This window comes from Salvelinus alpinus, chromosome 9 (assembly GCF_045679555.1).
Source record: "Salvelinus alpinus chromosome 9, SLU_Salpinus.1, whole genome shotgun sequence".
Classification (NCBI taxonomy): Eukaryota; Metazoa; Chordata; class Actinopteri; order Salmoniformes; family Salmonidae; genus Salvelinus; species Salvelinus alpinus.
Genome location: NC_092094.1, coordinates 64,341,053 through 64,364,734, shown reverse-complemented (window position 1 = coordinate 64,364,734; position 23,682 = coordinate 64,341,053). Strand labels below are relative to the sequence as shown.

At 42.2% G+C, this 23,682-nt stretch overlaps 1 protein-coding gene across 3 annotated transcripts in view; it reads left to right on the top strand.

Annotated features, from left to right (window-relative positions):
• Positions 1–19,087, top strand: part of LOC139530464 (ena/VASP-like protein) — a 90,398-nt gene extending 71,311 nt beyond the window's left edge. For all 3 annotated transcript variants that reach the window (XM_071326916.1, XM_071326915.1, XM_071326917.1), the window contains 3 exons: positions 16,389–16,446; positions 16,576–16,633; positions 16,970–19,087. In XM_071326916.1, coding sequence (XP_071183017.1) covers positions 16,389–16,446; positions 16,576–16,633; positions 16,970–17,007 — 154 coding nt within the window. In that variant the 3' untranslated portion in view covers positions 17,008–19,087. The remainder of the gene's footprint in view (positions 1–16,388; positions 16,447–16,575; positions 16,634–16,969) is intronic.
• The last annotated feature ends 4,595 nt before the right edge of the window (positions 19,088–23,682 follow it).

The following is a 23,682-nucleotide window of genomic DNA, read 5'->3' as shown; positions in this document are numbered from 1 at the left end:
TTGGTACATACAGTATGTAGCTTGTTTTTGGTCGCAGGTTCAGGAATGGCTAAAGAATTATAACATTTACCTGGGGAGCTAACTCTGCAAATGGCACTAGTGGGCGACTTGAAAGGCCATAGTCAATCGATCAATAATGTAATAATACTCTTAGTAAAAATGTTCATCTTTAATTTACAATCTGTAGAAACTATGAGAATAGAACGATTCTGAACTTTTGTGACACAGTACAGCACAGTTGAAAAATATATGGCAATTAGAAATCAACACTGAATGGTTTTCAGAGATATATGGGACGGCTTGAGGGGAGCTAAAGCAAAAACTGTATAAACTGTTACAGTATAAACTGTAAGTAGAAGCCTAAGTATTGTTGTCCATTAGTTTACCCCAATTAGTGGAGGAGTGGTAGGGTTAGTGGAAAATAATAGCACAATAATATTTTTTTAAATAAAACACAATAATGGAAATTATATATTATAAACTGGGTGGTTCGAGCCCTGAATGCTGATTGGCTGACAGCCGTGGTATATCAGACTGGGTGTGACAAAACATTTATTTTTACTGTTCTTATAATTTTGGTAACCAGTTTATAATAGGAATAAGACACCTCGGGGTTTGTGGTATATGGCAATTATACCACGGCTAAGGGCTGTATCCAGGCACTCCGCGTTGCGTTGTGCTCAAGAACATGCCTTATTGCATAATTATATAATATGTATAAGCTGTAAGAAGAAGCCTAAGTATTGTTGTTTATCAGTTTACTCCAATTAGGGAAGTGTTGGTAGGCAGGGTTAGGGGAAAATAATACAGAAGAAAAAATATTAAAAGAATTGTAGAAATCCAATCTGCAATATTAAAGCTGATCTATGCCCCGAGGAGAGTAAGAAGCGTGAAAAAAAGTGATAAGCATACTAGGCTACATACAGTGATGCCTAAAACCAGCTTATCTTAAATTGAGACAATATTCTTTCCCCCTCCCCCCAGTAAAATCTAGACTCTATTGTCCACAAGTAACTGTTCTTCTCTAGGAAGTAACTATAGAATTAGCAGATGCCAATAAGATACATAAACACTGAACATACCAATATAAAATATGGAAGTATAGCATGTACAGTGCCTTCGGAAAGTATTCACCACAGCTTGACTTTTTCCACATAGATTAAATGTAAAAAATCCTCAGCATTCTACACAAAACACCAGTCTCAACGTCAACAGTGACTGCGTCGCAGTGCTAGCTGTGCCACTAGAGATTTTGGGTTAGAGTCCAGGCTCTGTCGCAGCCGGGAGAGCCATGGGGCGGCGCACAATTGGCCCAGCATCAGGGGAGGGTTTGGCCAGCAGGGATGTCCTTGTCCCATCGCGCACCAGCGACTCCTGTGGCGGGCTGGGCGCACTGCACGCTGACACAGTCGCCAGGTGTACAGTATTTCCTCTGACACATTGGTGCGGCTGGCTTCCGGGTTAAGTGGGCATTGTGTCAAGAAGCAGTGCGGCTTGGTTGGGTTGTGTTTCGGAGGATGCCCGGCTCTCTACCTTCGCCTCTCCCGAGTCCGTACAGGAGTTGCAGCGATGAGACAAGACTGTAACCAATTGGATACCATGAAATTGGTGAGGAAAAACGGGTAGCAATTTTTTTATAATAATAATAATACAAATTTAAAAAACAATTATAAACTGTGAAGAGGCGACTCCAGGATGCTAGCCTTCTAGGCAGAGTTCCTCTGTCCAGTGTCTGTGTTCTTTTGCCCATCTTTTATTTTTATTGGCCAGTCTGAGATATGGATTTTTCTTTGCAACTCTGCCTAGAAAGCCAGCATCCCGGAGTCGCCTCTTCACTTTTTCATTATGGTGTATTGTGTGTAGATTGATGAGGGAAAAAAACAATTTAATACATTTTAGAATAAGGCTGTAATGTAACAAAGTGTAAAAAATCAGGGGTCTGAATAATTTCCGAAGGCACTGTAAGTCAATCATTTTCAATAATTGTTCTATTGATGTTTGTGTTTGTGGGTGAGAGCCATAAAAAAGGCATAGCGTCTCAAGTACAAAGACCTACTTTGCTTGGTTAAAAAAAAAAAAGTATGTCTTCTCAGCCCACATTCTTGCAAGGGTTACATTTTAAAAAAGGAGAAAAGGAATATTTAAAGAGGAGCTGAGTTGGAGAAGGCTATGCTGCCACCTACTGTAGTAACAGCAGAGGTGTAGGAATCCTGATATATAAGAATACATTGTTTTCCCTTATATCCCAGCACATGGACCAAGAATGTTTTCTAATGTTGAATTGTACTTTACATGGTTAAAAATACACCTTGATTTCATTGTCTGTCCCACCAGCGGCAAATATGGTGTTTTTAGATAGAATTCAAGCTATTAGATCAAATCCAGACCGGAACTGTTATTTTAGCAGGTGACCTAAATCATACACTGCTCAAAAAAATAAAGGGAACACTAAAATAACACATCCTAGATCTGAATGAATGAAATATTCTTATTAAATACTTTTTTCTTTACATAGTTGAATGTGCTGACAACAAAATCACACAAAAATTATCAATGGAAATCAAATTTATCAACCCATGGAGGTCTGGATTTGGAGTCACACTCAAAATTGAAGTGGAAAACCACACTACAGGCTGATCCAACTTTGATGTAATGTCCTTAAAACAAGTCAAAAGGAGGCTCAGTAGTGTGTGTGGCCTCCACGTGCCTGTATGACCTCCCCACAACGCCTGGGCATGCTCCTGATGAGGTGGCGGATGGTCTCCTGAGGGATCTCTTCCCAGACCTGGACTAAAGCATCCGCCAACTCCTGGACAGTCTGTGGTGCAACGTGGCATTGGTGGATGGAGCGAGACATGATGTCCCAGATGTGCTCAATTGGATTCAGGTCTGGGGAACGGGCGGGCCAGTCCATAGCATCAATGCCTTCCTCTTGCAGGAACTGCTGACACACTCCAGCCACATGAAGTCTAGCATTGTCTTGCATTAGGAGGAACCCAGGGCCAACCGCACCAGCATATGGTCTCACAAGGGGTCTGAGGATCTCATCTCGGTACCTATTGGCAGTCAGGCTACCTCTGGCGAGCCCATGGAGGGCTGTGCGGCCCCCCAAAGAAATGCCACCCCACACCATGACTGACCCACCACCAAACCGGTCATGCTGGAGGATGTTGCAGGCAGCAGAACGTTCTCCACGGCGTCTCCAGACTCTCACATCTGTCACATGTGCTCAGTGTGAACCTGCTTTCATCTGTGAAGAGCACAGGGCGCCAGTGGCGAATTTGCCAATCTTGGTGTTCTCTGGCAAATGCCAAACGTCCTGCACGGTGTTGGGCTGTAAGCACAACCCCCACCTGTGGACGTCGGGCCCTCATACCACCCTCATGGAGTCTGTTTCTGATTGTTTGAGCAGACACATGTACATTTGTGGCCTGCTGGAGGTCATTTTGCAGGGCTCTGGCAGTGCTCCTCCTGCTCCTCCTTGCACAAAGGCGGGGGTAGCGGTCCTGCTGCTGGGTTGTTGCCCTCCTACGGCCTCCTCCACGTCTCCTGATGTACTGGCCTGTCTCCTGGTAGCGCCTCCATGCTCTGGACACTACGCTGACAGACACAGCAAACCTTCTTGCTACAGCTCGCATTGATGTGCCATCCTGGATGAGCTGCACTACCTGAGCCACTTGTGTGGGTTGTAGACTCCGTCTCATGCTACCACTAGAGTGAAAGCACCGCCAGCATTCAAAAGTGACCAAAACATCAGCCAGGAAGCATAGGAACTGAGAAGTGGTCTGTAGTCACCACCTGCAGAACCACTCCTTTATTGGGGGTGTCTTGCTAATTGCCTATAATTTCCACCTGTTGTCTATTCCATTTGCACAACAGCATGTGAAATCTATTGTCAATCAGTGTTGCTTCCTAAGTGGACAGTTTGATTTCACAGAAGTGTGATTGACTTGGAGTTACATTGTGTTGTTTAAGTGTTCCCTTTATTTTTTTGAGCAGTGTATATTGGATAAGATTGAGCCTCCATAGAAGCTGAACATTTTCATGGACACCTGGAGATTACTATTTCGAACTACAAAAGGCTATTCCTTTTTTCTCAAAGTAAGAAAAGCTATTCAAGATATGACTACATCTTTATTTCCAAAAATGCACTCAATAATTTACTGGATTAAAAACATCATGTTATGGTGATATTAGATCATTCTCCGGTATCATGCTTAATCACACCAATAGAAAATACATTTAGCGACGTAATTTGGAGCATGAACAGAGCGCATCTTATGAACCCGAAATGTATTAAATACGTAAACGAAAAAATGTAAACCTTTACTATTACAAATATACTGTAGACATAGAGGACAGAGAAAAAATGACCCCTGATATAATTTGGAATGACTATAAGGCATACATTAGGGGAATGATCATCTCATACTTGGCAAAAGTTAAATCTGATTTAGAAATTAAATAAAAATACATCACTATTGTTGTGAAATTCTACACAGGGACACTCAAAGTCAAGCTTAAATGAATTATTCTTTATTGTCAGTTAACTGGAGAGGTTCCAACAAACTTGATGCACCATAGCACACATTTGGCAGGAGCAGGGCAGTCCCGTTAGTTCTCTTATATACTGCTTACACAGACAAGTTATGTGCATGATTCCGCTTATTAATTATTCATAATTAATGATTCATTAACATTTGGTTCATGCATGTGACATACCAATACCTCACAAGGCTTCATCTCTCCAAGCTGAGACCTTGAAACTGAGATATCCTTTCGTTCTCAAAACAAGGTTCTGGGCATGCTGCCAAATTGCAGATACTGATAGTGAGGATTCGTTCAATCAGTCACTTGCATTAACACAGAAATTGGTTATTAGAAATGCACAAACATTTCCCATCACACTATCTTAGAAAAAGCCTATAAAAAATATTTTCAAGGTAAAGAAGAAAATAACATTTCTGAACTTAAGCAGGAATATGATCTTTTACTTTTGAAGACAGCCAACAATGACAGGTTAAAATCAAATAAAGTATACTACTTAATGGCAAATAAACCTGGTAAATACTGTATCTCGCAGCTCTCACTAAACGAATACATGCTGAACCAGTTATAATTTTAAAAGATAAAGATACAAATGCGGTAATTAGAAACAACAATGTGATTAACCTCACTAGGGTATGTGGGACGGTAGCGTCCCACCTCGTCAACAGCCAGTGAAACTGCAGGGCACCAAATTCAAAACAACAGAAATCCCATAATTTCAATTCCTCAAACATACAAGTATTTTACACCATTTTAAAGATACACTTGTTGTAAATCCAGCCAAAGTGTCCGATTTCAAAAAGGTTTCACGACGAAAGCACACCAAACGATTGTTAGGTGAGAGCCAAGTCATGGAAAAAGACAGCCATTTTTCCATTCAAAGAGAGGAGAAACAAAAATCTGAAATAGAGATAAAATTAATCACTAACCTTTGATGATCTTCATCAGATGACACTCATAGGACTTCATGTTACACAATACATGTATGTTTTGTTCGGTAAAGTTCATATTTATATCCAAAAATCTGAGTTTAGGCGGGACGCTACTGTCTCACTTGGCAAAAAGCCAGAGAAAATGCAGAGCGCCAAATTCAAATTAATTACTATAAAAATTACTATAAAAATCTAACTTTCATTAAATCACACATGAAAGATACCAAATTAAAGCTACACTGGTTGTGAATCCAGCCAACAAGAATTCAAATAGGCTTTTCGGTGAAAGCAAACGATGCTATTATCTGAGTATAGCACCATTGTAAACAAAGAGAGAGAAGCATATTTCGACCCTGCAGGCGCGACACAAAACGCAGAAATAAAAATATAATTCATGCCTTACCTTTGACGAGCTTCTGTTGTTGGCACTCCAATATGTCCCATAAACATCACAAATGGTCCTTTTGTTCGATTAATTCCGTCGATATCTATCCAAAATGTCAATTTATTTGGCGCGTTTGATCCAGAATAACACCGGTTCCAAATTGTGAAACGTGACTACAAAATATCTCAAAGGTTACCTGTAAACTTTGCCAAAAAATTTCAAACTACTTTTGTAATACACCTTTAGGTATTTTTTTACGTAAATAATCGATAAAATTGAAGACGGGATGATCTGTGTTCAATACAGGATTAAAACCAACTGTAGATAGCTTTCTGGTCACGCGCTTCTAACAAACAGGACACTTCGAGTGACCCTCCTTCAAGATGGCCGTACTTCTTCATTACACAAAGGAATATCCTCAACCAATTTCTAAAGACTGTTGACATCCAGTGGAAGCGGTAGGAACTGCAAGGTCCCTTAGAAATCTGGTTTCCCAATGAAAACTCATTGAAAAGAGAGTGACCTCAACCCAAAAAAAATCTGAATGGTTTGTCCTCGGGGTTTCGCCTGCTAAATAAGTTCTGCTATACTCACAGACATGATTCAAACAGTTTTAGAAACTTCCGAGTGTTTTCTATCCAAATCTACTAATAATATGCATATCTTATCTTCTGGGGATGAGTAGCTGGCAGTTTAATTTGGGGATGCTTTTCATCCAAAATTCTGAATGCTGCCCCCAACCCAAGAGAAGTTAATGACAATTTTAAAAGCTTCTATGAAAGTTGATATAAATCTGAATTAAGCTACAGTTGGACAGATCCTATAGCCTTAGACTCTCATCAACCCTGAAGCAATTATCAGCAGACAAAAATAATTACAAAACAGAGATCACCCCAAAATAAATATTAGCTACTGTTAAAACATTCACGTGGAGAAAAACAACAGGAATGGATGGCTTTCCCATAGAATTCTATTCAACATTTTGGGACAAAGTAACGCCCCTATTTACACAAATGACAACACACGTCACTCAATTCAGGACTTCCTAGTTTCATGTATCAAACAGTTATTTTAGTTAAATAAAACCAGGAAAATCTTAGACCCATAAGTTTAATAAATTGTGAAAATAAAATAATAACAAAACTTATAAACAATAAAATGGCGAAAGTCTTACTAGACTTGATACATATCAATCAAACACATTATTAAAAATAGACACTTATAAACAAATACAAGGAAGTGTTCCAGTTTTAAAACAATGTGCAACAAAAACAAGATATAGATGTATCAATAATGGCTGTTGATGCTGAAAAGGCTTTCGATCGTCTTGAATGGCCTTTTCTATTCAATCTTTGGAAGCTTTCAACGTTCAAGCTCAAATATTAAATGCAATAATAACATTATAGAAATGTCCTAAAGCAAAAATATACACAAATAATACATTATCTGATGAAATTGCTTTAGAAAGGGGCACAAGACAGGGATGTCTCCTTTCCCCCTCCTGTTTGCACTGGCAATTGAACCGCTTGCAGAAAGAATTAGACAGGTCCCAAACGTAACAGGTATCAGTATTGGTAAACATAAATATAAACTACATTTATTTGCAGACGATCTCCAGATATACCTTACCTATATTGAAAACTCAATGCCCCCTTTGCTAAAAATATTTTCAGAATACTCTAAAATCTCAGGTTATAAAATTAATGTGGGAAAAAACTAAATAATGGCAATAGGAAAAATAAAAAATAACTCATGAGCTACAGCAATCCTTTTAAGTGGAACACAACAAATACTTAGGATGCTTAATAAGTAACAACAAATATATAAAGAACTTTATTCCATTACTGAATAATATCAAAGCAGATCTAATCAAATGGAATGATCTTCCCATAAATCTTACATGTAGAATAAACCTCTTCAGCAGAGCATGGCTCCTAAAGTTTCTGTATCTATTTTCGGTAATACCAATTACCCAACCGAAGATATTTTTTTTTAAAGTATACTCTGTCATAAGACTTTTATATAGGCAAAAAAGTCTGAGGGTGGTTTTAACTTTCCAGACATGGAATTGTATCAATTCACTAGTTAAATGCACTAAAGAGGAACAATGGGTAAATATTGAAGATGCGCATGCTCATCCTCATAATTTTTTTACGAGTCTATTTTCAAAGGATAAAGCTAAGAACATTAGCAACTTCATAGTTAAGAACACTGTAACAATTTGAAAGAAAATAACATTTATTTCTACAAGAACCAATATCACTCCTTAAAAACAACCCTATGGAACAATCATTGGGTAGCTTTTCAGAATTCACTGATACATTGGTCCACATGGAAAACTAAAGGCATATAAACCGGAAATGACATGGTAACAGGAATAAATGTATTTCCATGACAGAATTAAAAAGCAATTTTGGACTAACCAATGTAGATATTTTCGAATACAGTACCAACTTAAAAGTTACATATAACAACATTTTGTTTTGAAATCTTTTTGACATCAGAGCAACCTTGAGAAAATATTTTTTGAGTCAGAAAATGATGTTCATATGATAGGTAAGATATAGAATACCATGCAGACAGCAAAGCATATCCAACTGACAAAAAATATGAACTATTGTAACCAAGCCTTAAAAAGAACTGATGTTGGCACAAGACGGAGTGAATGTTGGAGCATATCTAACGAAATTACAGTTAACAAAAATGTATGCTAAATCCCGTATAAACTAATGTATATAATTTTTTATACAAGTGACAAAATTCACAAATTCTACAGCACAACGGCAGAGTCATGTCTTAAGGGTAAAATGAACAATGATTCAATAATCCATGCTTTCTGGGAAAGTCTAAAAGTTATGAACGGAGCTAGAAAGTTGGCTGTCCAAAGTATTACAATGTAAACTTACTTTTAATTCTGTCCGTCTGCATATTTCAAGACATGGCATATGGGGGTGTAGTTAGGACAATTGTCTTCTCATCTTGAATTTTTTTAAATAAAAAACGTGGAAATCAATCAATCCGCCCATTATTAACACAATGGAAAAATCGAATAATGTATTATTGAAATGTGGCAAACAATAATGGGGGATACCTAGTAGTTTGTACAACTGAAATGTGTCTTCTGCATTTAACCCAACCCCTCTGAATCAGAGAGGTGCCTGGGGGCTGCCATAATCGACATCCATGTCTTCGGCTCCCGGGGAACTTGGTGGACAAAGTGGCTTGGTGGATAAAGAGAAGTGGGTGTGGACTGAGAAAGAGCGGGAAAGACAAAAGTTGACACAGTTGATAATTATATTAATTGAAATGCTAATCCTTTGCACATGAATGCTCACTCATTTTGGGAATAATTGCTATAAATATATATTTACGCCCATGTGTCGTTGTGATCTTCTCTATTGGAATCGTCTGCTGGAGAGTCAGTTCATCCGAGTCTCTCTCTCTCTTCTGTTTCCCTGAAGATCAAAGTCTTTTGTTGTTAGAATGGATACTTCAGAGTACCATTCAGAAATGTTCTCATAGATACATGTTTCGGCGATTGTCGCTATTCTCATCCCAGGTTTACATCATTTCTAGCTGCAGACTATTAATTAGTATCTAAGAATTGCTCTTATTCTGTAGGGATCGATAGTCTCAGAGTTGAACCATTTCCAGCCAATGCTCCACGTGGTATAATTTTTTTGCTTTGGTACTCAAACCTGTGCCACCTCAGCTTACACCGAGGTATGCGTGGTCACAGCTCACGCTGTGGATTTTCTCAGTCTGAAGAGGATTTTCTTAGGAGGAGCTTTTATTCGTAACAATAGGAAAGGCGGTTCCATGATGCCAGATCATGTCTGTGCTCACAGGGGCGGGCCAATGACTTAGTTAAACTTTAAAGGGAATACAATTATCTCACATTAAAGGTTTAACATCACATTACATAATTTCACAAATAGTTTAATCTTTACTCATTCATTATATACAATAATTAGATGCAAGCCTCATAACTGAGGAACCTGTATAAACAGAGTTAGGGTAATGTGGCTGTATTATCTTTCATGAGGTCACAAACATGAAACAAAACGGACCGGGTCGTAGCTGGCTTCTCCACCGACCGTTTACACATTCTCCAAAATATGGATATTGTTCAATTCTCAAATTCTGGAATGTAGAATTTGGCGGGAGTTCCTTTGTTCTACTGTGAAACTCTCTCTCCATACTGCATGGCCAGGGGGAGAGAGTCTGCCAGGAATTTACGACCTGAGATAACAGAACCTGGGTGTAGGAGATAGTGAGAGAGGGGGAAGCCACGATCTATACCCAGAAAGGGCCACGTCATGACAATACACATGGGAAACTGTTGAGCGTGAAAAACTCAGCAGCATTGCAGTTCTTGACACAAACCAGTGCGCCTGGCACCTACTACCATACACGGTTCAAATCTTTTTTCTAGCCCATTCACCCTCTTAATGACACACATACACAATCCATGTCTCAATTGTCTCAAGGCTTAAAAATCCTTCTTTAACCGCTCTCCTCCCCTTCATCTACACTGATTAAAGTGGATATAACAAGTGACATCAATAAGGGATCATAGCTTTCACCTGGATTCACCTGGCCATTGTACTGTATGTCATGGAAAGAGCAGGTTTTCATAATACTTTGTACACTAAGTGTATTTTGAGTTGTGCAAAGTTGGTAGAATCTTATTGAAAATGATTCACAGCTGCAATGGCTGCCAGAGATGTTTCCACCAAGTATTAACTCTGGAGTGTGAAGACATATGCAATCAAGACATCTTATATTTTTAATTTGTTCATAAATTTGTTGTTCTATAACTTTCTTTTACTTTGAAAATGTGGAGTAGGTTGTGTAGATCTGTAAGGGGGAACAATTATATTGAATCCCTTTTTAGATTTAATTTTAAGGCAGAAAAATGTGAAGACTTGTATAGACTTTCTCTAGGCACTGCATATGGTATTTGATGTTATATTGTTACTTTATTATTTTGCCTATTTAGTGTTGTAGATTACACTGTAATGAAAAGGAATACGAATACGAATTAAATGTATAATTATTATTTTTTATATGTGGGATTTTACTGATAAGTGTGGATTTGCTCATCTGAGGCATAGTAACTGTTTAGCCTGGTTCTGGATCTGTGATATCTGTATAGCCAACTCCTATGGCAGTTGTTGGACAGTAAAACAGATCTGGTACCAGGCTATAACTTTAGGTAAATATGGGGATTTATTGAGAGGTTCATATTACATAGCATTATGTTCTCTTAGATGAGGAAATATGCACTTAGTAGCCAGTTTATTTGGTACACCCACTAGTACTGGGTCAGACCCCCCTTTGCCTCCAGAACAGCCTGAATTATTTGGGACATGGAAACGTTGCTCAATTGGTATCAAGGGACCTTATGTTTGCCAGGAAAATATTCCCCAGGCCATTACACCACCGCCACCAGCCTGTACCGTTGACACCAGGCAGGATGGGGCCATGGACTCATGCTTCTTATGCGAAATCCATCAGCATGATGCAACAGGAACCAGGATTCGTCGTACCAGGCTATGTTTTTCCACTCCTCAATTGTCAAGTGTTGATGACTGCATGCCCACTGGAGCAGCAGCTTCTTATTTTTAGCTGAAAGGAGTGGAACCCGGTGTGGTCGTCTGCTGCAATAGCCCCACCATGACAAGGACCGACGAGTTGTGCGTTCCGAGATGCTGTTCTGCACACCACTGTTGCACTGTGCCGTTATTTGCCATTTGTGGCCCGCCTATTAGCTTGCACGATTCTTGCCTTTCTCCTTCGACCTCCCATCAACAAGCTGTTTTCACCCACAGGACTGCCACTGACTGGATTTTTTTGTTTGTCGCACCATTCTCGGTAAACCTTAGACACGGAAATATATTCTCAGTATTTTCAATGGGAAACAAGAACCATGGGAGTGTTTGCTTAATGCATTGAGGAAGCTTGTGATGATAATATACAGTGCTAGTCAAAAGTTGTATTATAGTCCCACTAAATTATAGTCCCACTAAGCGCAAACCAGATGGGATGGCGTATGGCTGCAGAATGCTATGGTAGCCATGCTGGTTCAGTGTGCTTTGAATTCTAAATAAATCACTGACAGTGTCACCAGCAAAGCACCGTCACACCTCCCTCCATGCTTCACGGTGGGAACCACACATGCGGACATCATCTGTTCACCTACTCAGCGTCTCACAAAGACACGGCGGGTGGAACCAAAAATCTCAAATTTGGACTCATCAGACCAAAGGACTGATTTCCACCAGTCTAATGTCCATTGCTCGTGTTTCTTGGCCCAAGCAAGTCTCCTTCTTATAGGTCTCTTTTAGTAGTGGTTTCTTTGCATCAATTCGACCAAGAAGGCCTGATTCACGCAGTCTCCTCTGAACAGTTGATGTTGAGATGTGTCTGTTACTTGAACTCTATGAAGCATTTTTTTGGGCTGCAATTGCTGAGGCTGGTAACTCTAATGAACTTATCCTCTGCAGCAGAGGTAACTCTGGGTCTTCCTTTCCTGTGGCGGTCCTCATGAGAGCCAGTTTCATCATAGCGCATGATGGTTTTTGCGACTGCTTTTAAAGTTCTTGAAATGTTCCCGATTGACTGACCTTCATGTCTTAAAGTAATGATGGACTGTCGTTTCTCTTTTGCTTATTTGAGCTGTTCTTGCCATAATAAGGACTTGGTATTTTACCAAATAGGGCTATCTTCTGTATAGCACCCCTACCTTGTCACAACACAACTGATTGGCTCAAACGCATTAAGAAGGAAATTACACTACTTAACTTTTAACAAGGCACACCAGTTAATTGAAATGCATTCCAGGTGACTACCTCATGAAGCTGGCTGAGAGAATGCCAAGAGTGTGCAAAGCTGTCATCAAGGCAAAGGGTGGCTACTTTGAAAGGGTGGCTACTTTTTTGGTTACCACATAATTCCATATGTGTTATTACATAGTTTTGATGTCTTCACTATTTTTCTACAATGTAGAAAATTAAAACCCTTGAATGAGTAGGTGTGTCCAAACTTTTGACTGGTACTGTACATGTCCCGCCAATTTGGATATATCGCCTTAATAAACAGTGAAGGGATTGCTGCCTTACATTGCTAACACCACCATGCTATATCTGTCACGTTCCTGACCTGTTTTCCGTTGTTTTTGTATGTGTTTAGTATGGTCAGGGCGTGAGCTGGGTGGGTAGTCTATGTTATGTGTTTCTATGTTGGGTTCAATGTGTTGCCTGATATGGTTCTCAATTAGGGGAGATTGAGAACCATCTTAAGGTAGGCTGTTCACACCGTTTGTTTGTGGGTGATTGTCTTCCGTGTTAGTGTTTGTACCACACGGGACTGTATCGTTTGTTCTAGTCTGTACCTGTTCGTGCGTTCTTCGTGTTTATGTAAGTTCTTATGTTCAGGTCGGTCTACGTCGTTTTCTTGTTTTGTAATTTCTCAAGTGTGTTACGTGTTCGTCTGGCTTTAATAAAGCATTCATGTCTTCATACCTCGCTGCGTTTTGGTCCGATCCCTACACCTCCTCTTCAGATGAAGAGGGGGAAATCAACCGTTACAGAATCACCCACCAACCAAGGACCAAGCGGCGGGGGAAAAAGCAGCAGCAGCGATCGCAGGATTCCTGGACATGGGAGGAAATACTGGACGGTAAAGGACCATGGGCACAACCTGGAGAATATCGCCGCCCTCGTGAAGAGCTGGAGGCAGCTAAAGCCGAGAGGCGGCGGTATGAGGAGGCAGCACGGAAGCAGGAGCAAAATCTGGACTACACTACGTGGGAAGAGATCGACAGGTGGGCGATCGACCCAGGGAGAAAGCCAGAGCCCGCCTGGGATTCTTTGGCGCAGTGTGAGGAGGGATACCGGCGAATGGAGGCAGCACGACGACGCGGTAGGAAGCCTGTTAGTCAAGCCCAAAAATTTCTTGGGGGGGGGCGGGGCTAAAGGGTAGTGTGGCGAAGTCAGGTAGGAGACCTGCGCCAACTTCCCGATCTTACCGTGGAGAGCGAGAGTACGGGCAGACACCGTGTTATGCGGTAGAGCGCACGGTGTCTCCTGTACGTGTGCATAGCCCGGTGCGGGTTATTCCACCTCCCCGCACTGGCAGGGCTAGATTGAGTATTGAGCCAGGTGCCATGAAGCCGGCTCAACGCGTCTGGTCTCCAGTGCGTCTCCTCGGGCCGGCATACATGGCACCAGCCTTACGCATGGTGTCCCCGGTTCGCCTACACAGCCCAGTGCGGGTTATTCCACCTCCCCGCACTGGTCGGGCTACGGGGAGCATACAACCAGGTAAGGTTGGGCAGGCTCAGTGCTCAAGGGAGCCAGTACGCCTGCATGGTCCGGTATATCCGGCGCCACCTCCCCGCCCCAGCCCAGTACCACCAGTTCCGGCACCACGCAACAAGCCTCCTGTGCGTCTCCAGAGCCCTGTTCCTCCTCCACGCACTAGCCCTGTGGTGCGTGTCTCCAGCCCAGTACCTCCAGTTCCGGTACTACGCACCAAGCCTCCTGTGCGCCTCCAGAATCCTGTGCGTCCTGTTGTTGCTCCCTGCACTAGCCTTAAGGTGCGTGTCCTTAGCCCAGTACCTCCAGTTCCAGCACCACGCACCAGGCCTACAGTGCACCTCAGCCGGCCAGAGTCTGCCGTCTGCCCAACGCCGCCTGCGCTGTCCGTCTGCCAAGCGCCGCCTGCGCTGCCCGTCTGTACTGAGCCTTCAAAGCCGCCCATCTGTCCTGAGCCTTCAAAGCCGCCCGTCTGTCCTGAGCCTTCAAAGCCGCCCGTCTGTCCTGAGCCTTCAAAGCCGCCCGTCTGTCCTGAGCCTTCAAAGCCGCCCGTCTGTCCTGAGCCTTCAAAGCCGCCCGTCTGTCCTGAGCCTTCAGAGCCGTCCGCCAGACAGGAGCCGCTAGAGCCGTCCGCCAGACAGGAGCCGCTAGAGCCGTCCGCCAGACAGGAGCCGCTAGAGCCGTCCGCCAGACAGGAGCCCGCTAGAGCCTTCCGCCAGACAGGAGCCGCTAGAGCCTTCCGCCAGACAGGAGCAGCCAGAGCCTTCCGCCAGCCATGAGCAACCAGAGCCTTCAGCCAGCCATGAGCAGCCAGAGCCGTCAGCCAGCCATGAGCAGCCAGAGCCGTCAGCCAGTCATGAGCTGCCCTCCAGTCATGAGCTGCCCTTCAGTCATGAGCTGCCCTCCAGTCATGAGCTGCCTTCCAGTCATGAGCTGCCTTCCAGTCATGAGCTGCCCTCCAGTCATGAGCTGCCCTCCAGTCATGAGCTGCCCTCCAGTCATGAGCTGCCCTCCAGTCATGAGCTGCCGTCCAGTCATGAGCTGCCCTCCAGTCATGAGCTGCCCTCCAGTCCGGAGCTGCCCTCCAGTCATGAGCTGCCCTCCAGTCATGAGCTGCCCTCCAGTCATGAGCTGCCCTCCAGTCATGAGCTGCCGTCCAGTCATGAGCTGCCCTCCAGTCATGAGCTGCCCTCCAGTCCGGAGCTGCCCTCCAGTCCGGAGCTGCCTCTCTGTCCGGAGCTGCTCTTCAGTCCGGAGTTGCCCCTCTGTCCTGAGCTACCTCTCTGTCCTGAGCTACCTCTCTGTCCTGAGCTACCTCTCTGTCCTGAGCTACCTCTATGTCCTGAGTTATCTCCTCTATCTAGGGGGGACCTGTGTTAAGGTTCCTAGACCAGGGTCGGGGGCGAGGATCGCCACTCAAAGGAGGGGGACAAAGACAATGGTGGAGTGGTGTCCTCGTCCTGCGCCGGAGCCGCCACCGCGGACAGATGCCCACCCAGACCCTCCCCTAGATTGTTAGGTGGTGCGCCCGGAGTTCGCACCTTGAGGGGGGGGTTCTGTCACGTTCCTGACCTGTTTTCCGTTATTTTTGTATGTGTTTAGTATGGTCAGGGCGTGAGCTGGGTGGGTAGTCTATGTTATGTGTTTCTATGTTGGGTTCAATGTGTTGCCTGATATGGTTCTCAATTAGGGGCAGGTGTTTGACGTTTCCTCTGATTGAGAACCATATTAAGGTAGGCTGTTCACACCGTTTGTTTGTGGGTGATTGTCTTCCGTGTTAGTGTTTGTACCACACGGGACTGTATCGTTTGTTCTAGTCTGTACCTGTTCGTGCGTTCTTCGTGTTATGTAAGTTCTTATGTTCAGGTCGGTCTACGTCGTTTTTTTGTTTTGTAATTTCTCAAGTGTGTTACGTGTTCGTCTGGCTTTAATAAAGCATTCATGTCTTCATACCTCGCTGCGTTTTGGTCCGATCCCTACACCTCCTCTTCAGATGAAGAGGGGGAAATCAACCGTTACAATATCAATATAAGATACTGTACCTTCATCTAATAATCATCTAATAATCAAGGATGAATGTTGCTTGTCACTTGTCATTAGCTGTGGAAAATGTCTGCTTTAATGTACTGTATAGGTTTTAATTTACTATGAAATATTTATCGATCATTTCCAATCATTCCTGTGGTTGTTGTTGTTTTGCAGGGTGCGACCAGTGGGCAGCACTAGTGAAGGAGACATAGACTTTGACAGGATGAAGCAGGTAGAAATCTCATTTCAAAACTGTAATACATACTGGATGGATCAGTATGGCATTCTTCAATCGTTAATGGAATAAAAGTATTGTGAAAGTAGCAGAAAATGTCAACTGTATTTTTTTTTATCCCCACAGGAAATCTTGGAGGAAGTTGTACGTGAATTGCAGAAGGTGAAAGATGAGATCATTAATGGTAGGTGATACAGAGTGTTTATGCATGTTGTTGTTATTGAACAGGCTTGCCAACATCAGTGAGCGATTTACCTGCAAACTGACTAAGGTCCTTCCTGTTCATGTTCTATACACTTTCTGTAGTCCATTTCAGTTTTTCCATTACGGCGAACAAAGGTTGCCTAATTAATTATGTCCTAAGATGATGCTAGGCATACAGTTCACCTATTTACTTCTTCATAGTAAACCCCATTCCTTTTGAAATAGATGAAGGTTCAGTGATAATGCTGTCCTCCAGTACCCATTCTCTACAGAACACACGCACACGTGATTTTCTAAATTTTGTGTTCTCTTTCAGCCATTAGACAAGAAATTGGTCGAATCCATACATCATAATATCTGGACAGTGGGACGTGCTGGAAGTATGAAGGATAAGATGTGCTCGGGAAGAAATGTTCTCTCAGCGTTTCTGTGATGCTATGAAACATTGCTGTGACGCTGCAGAAAGGTTGAGCCAACATTGAGTCTGCTGTGCAGAACAGAGGGATGAAAAAAAAGTGAGAATGAGCGAGATAGAATAATGGTTAAATGAACAAAGGATGTACGGACGGAAGGATGGACGGACGCTTGTACCGTTTTCCGTTTTTTCCTCTCCGTGCATTTACAGACTCGGTTCAGTTTGCAGTTTTCTGCTCTGTTCTAAGTCTTACAAAAGAAAATATTTTTGTTTCCTACGTTTGTACTGTTTTATTATTTTTAAAAACTGATTATTTTATTATTTGTAATATTATATATAGAGACAGACAAAACTGGTGTTATACATTGGCGGGTCCTGGAGGAAACTTGCACACCATTTACATCAGCCTTTTATATTTTATATGATTTACTTTATCCTTGGGTGTTTGACGAGCACATATGGCACATACTGTGCTTTAGTCACCTGACCTCAGCAGTTTTTAAAAAGCTTTTTATCTATTCACCAGTAACAGGGCAGTGTTCATTAGGCACCAAACAGAAGACAACTGACTGAACCAGGGAGGGACTACCTGGACATGTCCAATAAGAAACACTCGTTTTTGTTGTCCGTTGCTAAAGGTTTTCATTTGGGGATCATTCACACAAAAAAAGTATCCAAAACTGTAAATTCACCATCTAAGTTTTCCCAATATAGATCAAATTATCCATAGGCTATCCCTACGAAACCCAAAGTAACTATACAGTATGTGTATATAATTTGTTCCTGTGTTTTAACCATGCATGAATCTGATCTTTATTCATTTTTTTAATTGGGTTTAAAAAAAAAGTGGTATGTTTACAATGGTGGTTTGTTTTTGTGAATGTCCTCCTTGCTATTTAAAGTTGAACTTGAATTTGATATGTGAAAATAGAGCCAGTTGCTCTTGCAAAATGAAAATAATGACATACATCAGTGCAAAAATTATTTGTGATGATAGGAAAATGCTTATTTCAGGAAAATATTTGATTGAATAGCGGTTGTGACATTATATTAACTTTGACTAAGTTCTGAATAAAATTTCAAAACTGAAAGTAAATTAATTTAAACAAAACAATAGACCTGTCTACAGTATAGAGTGGTGTGTTTTATTTATAAATCGTTATGACATAGAAAAAGACACTGAGGCCTAGATTCAATCAAATCAAGCGTTAACCAGCGAGAGCCGACACACGCATAGCTGATGTTTTGGCAGTGTCGGAGGTGGAACTGCGTTGGAGCTGACAAATCGGTAAGCAGCTGCTGTTGATCATTGTCACAAAGCCACACTCATGCTAGAAGTTCAGAACGAGAAAGTGTAGGCTATATAGAAATAATGATGCAAAATTAAATGAAATATTGAGAAATTCTATAAACCTAATCGAGGTGTAGATTACGTCTCACATTCCAGTGTTCGAACATCTAAACAAGGCTGCCTGGAATTTATCTTAATGCAACTGTAGCCAATGGCAATGTCTGCTTTAGGAATAATGCTCGGAGCCGCTTGTGGATTTGACAGCTCTAACGCAGTTCCACCTCGAACACCGCCAAAGCAATCGCTATGCGAATGTCGGGCTAAAGCGGATCTGATTGAATAGAGCCCTGAATGTACAACTAGTACTTACAGTGTAGGCAATACAGAACCTGACTGATATAGAAGTTATGTGATTTTATTATGAAAACAGTTAGTTCTCGTAAAGAAATATCAGTTACATAGTTCTGGCATTACACATGTATATGCACACACAGAATCATCTCACCTTAAATTTTTAAAAATCGAATTAAATTGCTAAATTCAACCTCTGTTGAACATTGTTAGCAATATTTCATATTTCTCTTCTTGAATGAAAAAAATGTTCTGTGGGGAGCGGCAAACAGAGTTTCACTGAAGAAAGCTCCTCTTACTGCAAGGTAAGTTTCAATGCTCATTTCATCTCTGCACTGTACTGCACGCTCATGGTGAATAAACATAAATACAATAGATTGAAATAGCTTGTTATCCTTTGTATTGAATGTATATAGCTAGGGTCTTAGTTGTTATTTTATCTTCCTATCTAACTGGTAGAGCCAGTTGATTAGCTATTGCTTGTCCCTTTATTCAAAAATTATTGGTCACCCATTTGAACAAGTCATCAGCCAATCAGAGTTGAATGGTTCTGACTTTTTCTTGTGCCCATGGATTTTAGTGGTGGACAGTCTATCACTCGGTTTGTGCTTCTCAAACCAGAGTTGAGCTCCTTTGACCTGTCTGAAACAAATGTTTCAGTATTACAATCAGTAGCACTGGATGTTGAGGTGTTTTTGTGGCACTTACTCACTCCTGTTTGACAAGCTCATATTCCCGCTTGATCCTGGCGTATGGACTTAAGCTGCCATCAAGGACAAAGTCCGACAACACCCGGGTCCAGGAAGTGTGCTGTGGTAGGGAGTAATAGAACTCTGCTGCTATCTTCACCTACCACAGATAACAATTAGTTAGAGGGTGCTCTGTCGGCATGAGGAGCCAACATAAGACTTTCTGACTCACTGCAACATGTTAGTTCATTATTTGATGTTGATAATGACATATTCCTAGGTAACATAACATGAAATATCACTAGGGCGTGACATTTACAAGGAGAATAATGTGCACAAAATCACTGACAAAACTAACTGAGGTGCACACATTTTATGAAGACAAATAAAAACACCCGCGACAGTTGACTTTGGAGTTCATGTTTGTAGAGGTTAAGTGTCAAATGATTATATTTGTCATTCTTGGGCAGATACACCTATAGGTAATGAGTTACAAATTCAGGCCAATCTTTCAATCAATATTTGCAGTTCAAATGGCTTTCGTCTGCTATCTGATGCTTCTCCCACTGGTGACATTTAGAGCGTTACCTTTCAGACAGACATCAGCAACCAGCAATCGTTTCCCTGAGCCACAACTAATCAAGTAGGCCACATATACAGTACAGTATTCATACCCCTTGACTTCTTCCACATTTTGTTGTTTGAATTGAAAATGGATCAAATTATTTTATTTTTTCTCACCCATCTTCCAACAATACAACATTTTAGAAATGTTTGCAAATATATTGAAATTTCCTACAGAAATATCTCATTTACCTAAGTATTCACACCCCTGAGACAATACTTTGTAGAAGCACATTTCGCAGTGATTACAGCTGTGAGTCTTTCTAGGTAAGTCTCTAAGAGCTGTCCACACCTGGATTGTACAACATTTTATCCATTATTCTCTTCAAAATTCTTCAAGCTCCATCAAATTGGTTGTTGATCTTTGCTAGACAACCATTTTAAGGTCTTTCCATTGATTTCCAAATATATTTAAGTCAAAACTGTAACTCGGCCACTCAAGAACATTCAGTCTTCTTGGTAAGCAGCACCAGTGTAGATTTGGCCTTGGGTTTTAGGTTATTGTCATGCTCCCAGTGTGTAGTGTTTTTCCTCTATGATTTTGCCTGTGCTTAGCTTCAATCGGTTTATTTTTTTATCTTGAAAAACTCCACAGTCCTTAACGATTACAAGCATACCCATAACATGATGCAGCAACCACTATGCTTGAAAATATGGAGCGTGGTACTCAGTAATTTGTTATGTTTGGGGCAAATCCAATACAAGACTTTGTATTCAGGACAAAAAGTGAATTGCTTTCCCACAGTATTTCCTTTTCACTCTGTCATTTATGTGACAGGGGGATACCTAGTGAATGCATTCAACTGAAATGTGTTTTTCACATTTAACCCAACCCCTCTGAATCAGAGAGGTGCAAGGGGCTGCCATAATCGACATCCACGTCTTCAGCGCCAGCGGAACAACAGATCTTTACCTTGTCAGCTCGGGGATTCGATTCATTTCGGTTACTGGCCCAACACTCTAACCACTACGCTACCTGCCGGTTAGGTTAGTATTGTAGAGTAAGTACAATGTTGTTGAGCCATCCTCAGTTTTCTCCTATTACAACCATTAAACTCTGTTAACTGTATTAAAATGACCATTGACCTCTTGGTGAAATCACTGAGCGATTTCCTTCCTCTCCAGCAACTGAGTTAGGAAGGACGCCTGTAAATTTGTAGTGACTGGGTGTATTGATACACCATTCAAAGTGTAATTTATTTCTACGCATCTACCAATACGTGCCCTTCTTTGGGAGACTTTGGAAAACCTCCTTGGTGTTTGTGGTTGAATCTTTGTTTGAAATTCACTGCTTGACTGAAGGACCTTACAGATAATTGTATGTGTAGGGGTACAGAGATGAGGTAGTCATTCAAAAATCATGTTAAACACTATTATTGCACACAGAGTGAGTCCACGCAACTCATGTGACTTGTTAAGCAAATATTTACTGCTGAACTTATTTAGGCTTGCCATTACAAAGGGGTTGAATAGTTATTGAGTTAATACATTTTAAAACCGTGGACAGATGGCAGCATTCGCGCGAAACTGAAAGCGCGAACCACTGCAAGGTGACTGGGAATATGGTTGAATACAAACAGTGCAGTTATGCCCTCCGTAAGGCAATCAAACAGGGAAAATGTCAGTACAGAGACAAAGTGGAGTCGCAATTCAACGGCTCAGACACGAGACGCATGTGGCAGGGACTTCAGACAATCACAGATTACAAAGGGAAAACCAGCCACGTCACGGACACCGACGTCTTGCTCCCGGACAAGCTAAACACCTTCTTCGCCAGGTTTGAGGATAACACAGTGCCACCGACGCGGCCCGCTCCCGAGGACTGTGGGCTCTCGTGCTCCATGGCCGACTTGAGTAAGACATTTAAGTGCATTAACCCTTGCAATGCTGCCGGCCCTGACGGCATCCATAGCCACGTCCTCAGAGCATGCGCAGGCCAGCTGGCTGGATTGTTTACGGATATATTCAATCTCTCCCTATGCCAGTCTGCTGTCCCCTCTTGCTTCAAGATGTCCACCATTGTTCCTGTCCCCAAGAAAGGTAACTGAACTAAATGACTATCGCCCCGTAGCACTCACTTCTGTGATCATGAAGTGCTTTGAGAGATTAGTTAAGGATCATGTCACCTCCACCTTACCTAACACCCTATACTGACTTGCATTTTGCATACCGCCCCAATAGATCCACAGATGATGCAATCGCCATTGCACTGCACACTGCCCTATCCCATCTGGACAAGAGGAATACCTATGTAAGAATTCTGTTCATTGACTATTGCTCAGCCTTCAACACCATAGTACTCTCCAAGCTCATCATTAAGATCGGGGCCCTGGGACTGAACCCCGCCCTGTGCAACTGGGTCCCGGACTTCCTGACGGGCTGCCCCCAGGTGGTGAAGGTAGGAAACAACACCTCCACTGCGCTGATCCTCAACACAGGGGCCCCACAAGAATGCATGCTCAGCCCCTCCTATACTCCCTGTTGACCCATGACTGTGTGGCCACGCACGCCTCGAACTCAATCATCAAGTTTGCAGACGACACAACAGCCTGATTACCAACGATGACGAGACAGCCTACAGGGAGGAGGGGAGTGCCCTGGCGGAGTAGTGCCAGGAAAACAACCTCTCAACGTCAACAAAATTAAGGAGCTGATCGTGGACTTCAGGAGACAGCAGAGGGCGCACGCCCCCTTCCACATTGATGGGACCGCAGTGGAGAAGCTGAAAAGCTTCAAGTTCCTCGGCGTATACATCACTGACAATCTGAAATGGTCCACCTACACAAACAGTGTGGTGAAGGCTGAAGAAATTTGGCTTGGTCCCTAAGACCCTCAAACTATAACAGATGCACGATTGAGACCGCCCGCAATCGAAAGGGATCTCCAGAGGGTGTTGCGGTCTGCCCAATGCATCACCAGGGGCACACTGCCTGCCCTCCAGGACACCTACAGCACCTGATATCACAGGAAGGCCAAAAAGATCATCAAGGACATCAACCACCCAAGCCACGGCCTGTTCACCCTGCTATCATCCAGAAGACAAGGTCAGTACAGGTGCATCAAAGCTGGGACCGAGAGACTGAAAAACAGCTTCTATCGCAAGGCCATCAGACTGTTAAATAGCCTACACTAGCCGGCTTCAACCCAGTACCCTGCCCTGAACTTAGTCACCGTCACTAGCCAGCTACCACCCTGCACCTTAGAGGCTCCTGCCCTATTTACATAGACATGGAATCACTTGTCACTTTAATAATAGAACATGGGTCACTTTAATAATGTTTACATACTGTTTTACTAATTTCATATGTATATACTGTATTCTTCTGTATTTTAGTCAAATATACTTTTTATTTCACCTTTATTTAACCAGGTAAGCTAGTTGAGAACACGTTCTCATTTACAACTGCGACCTGGCCAAGATAAAGCAAAGCAGTGCGACAGAAACAACAACACAGAGTTACAAATGGAATAAAGAAGCGTACAGTCAATAACACAATAGAAAAAAATAAAGTCTATATACAGTGTGTGCAAATGGCATGAGGAGTTAAGGCAATAAATAGACCATAGTAACAAAGTAATTACAATTTAGCAGATTAACACTGGAGTGATAGATGAGCAGATGATGATGAGCAGATGATGGTGTGTAAGTAGTGATACTG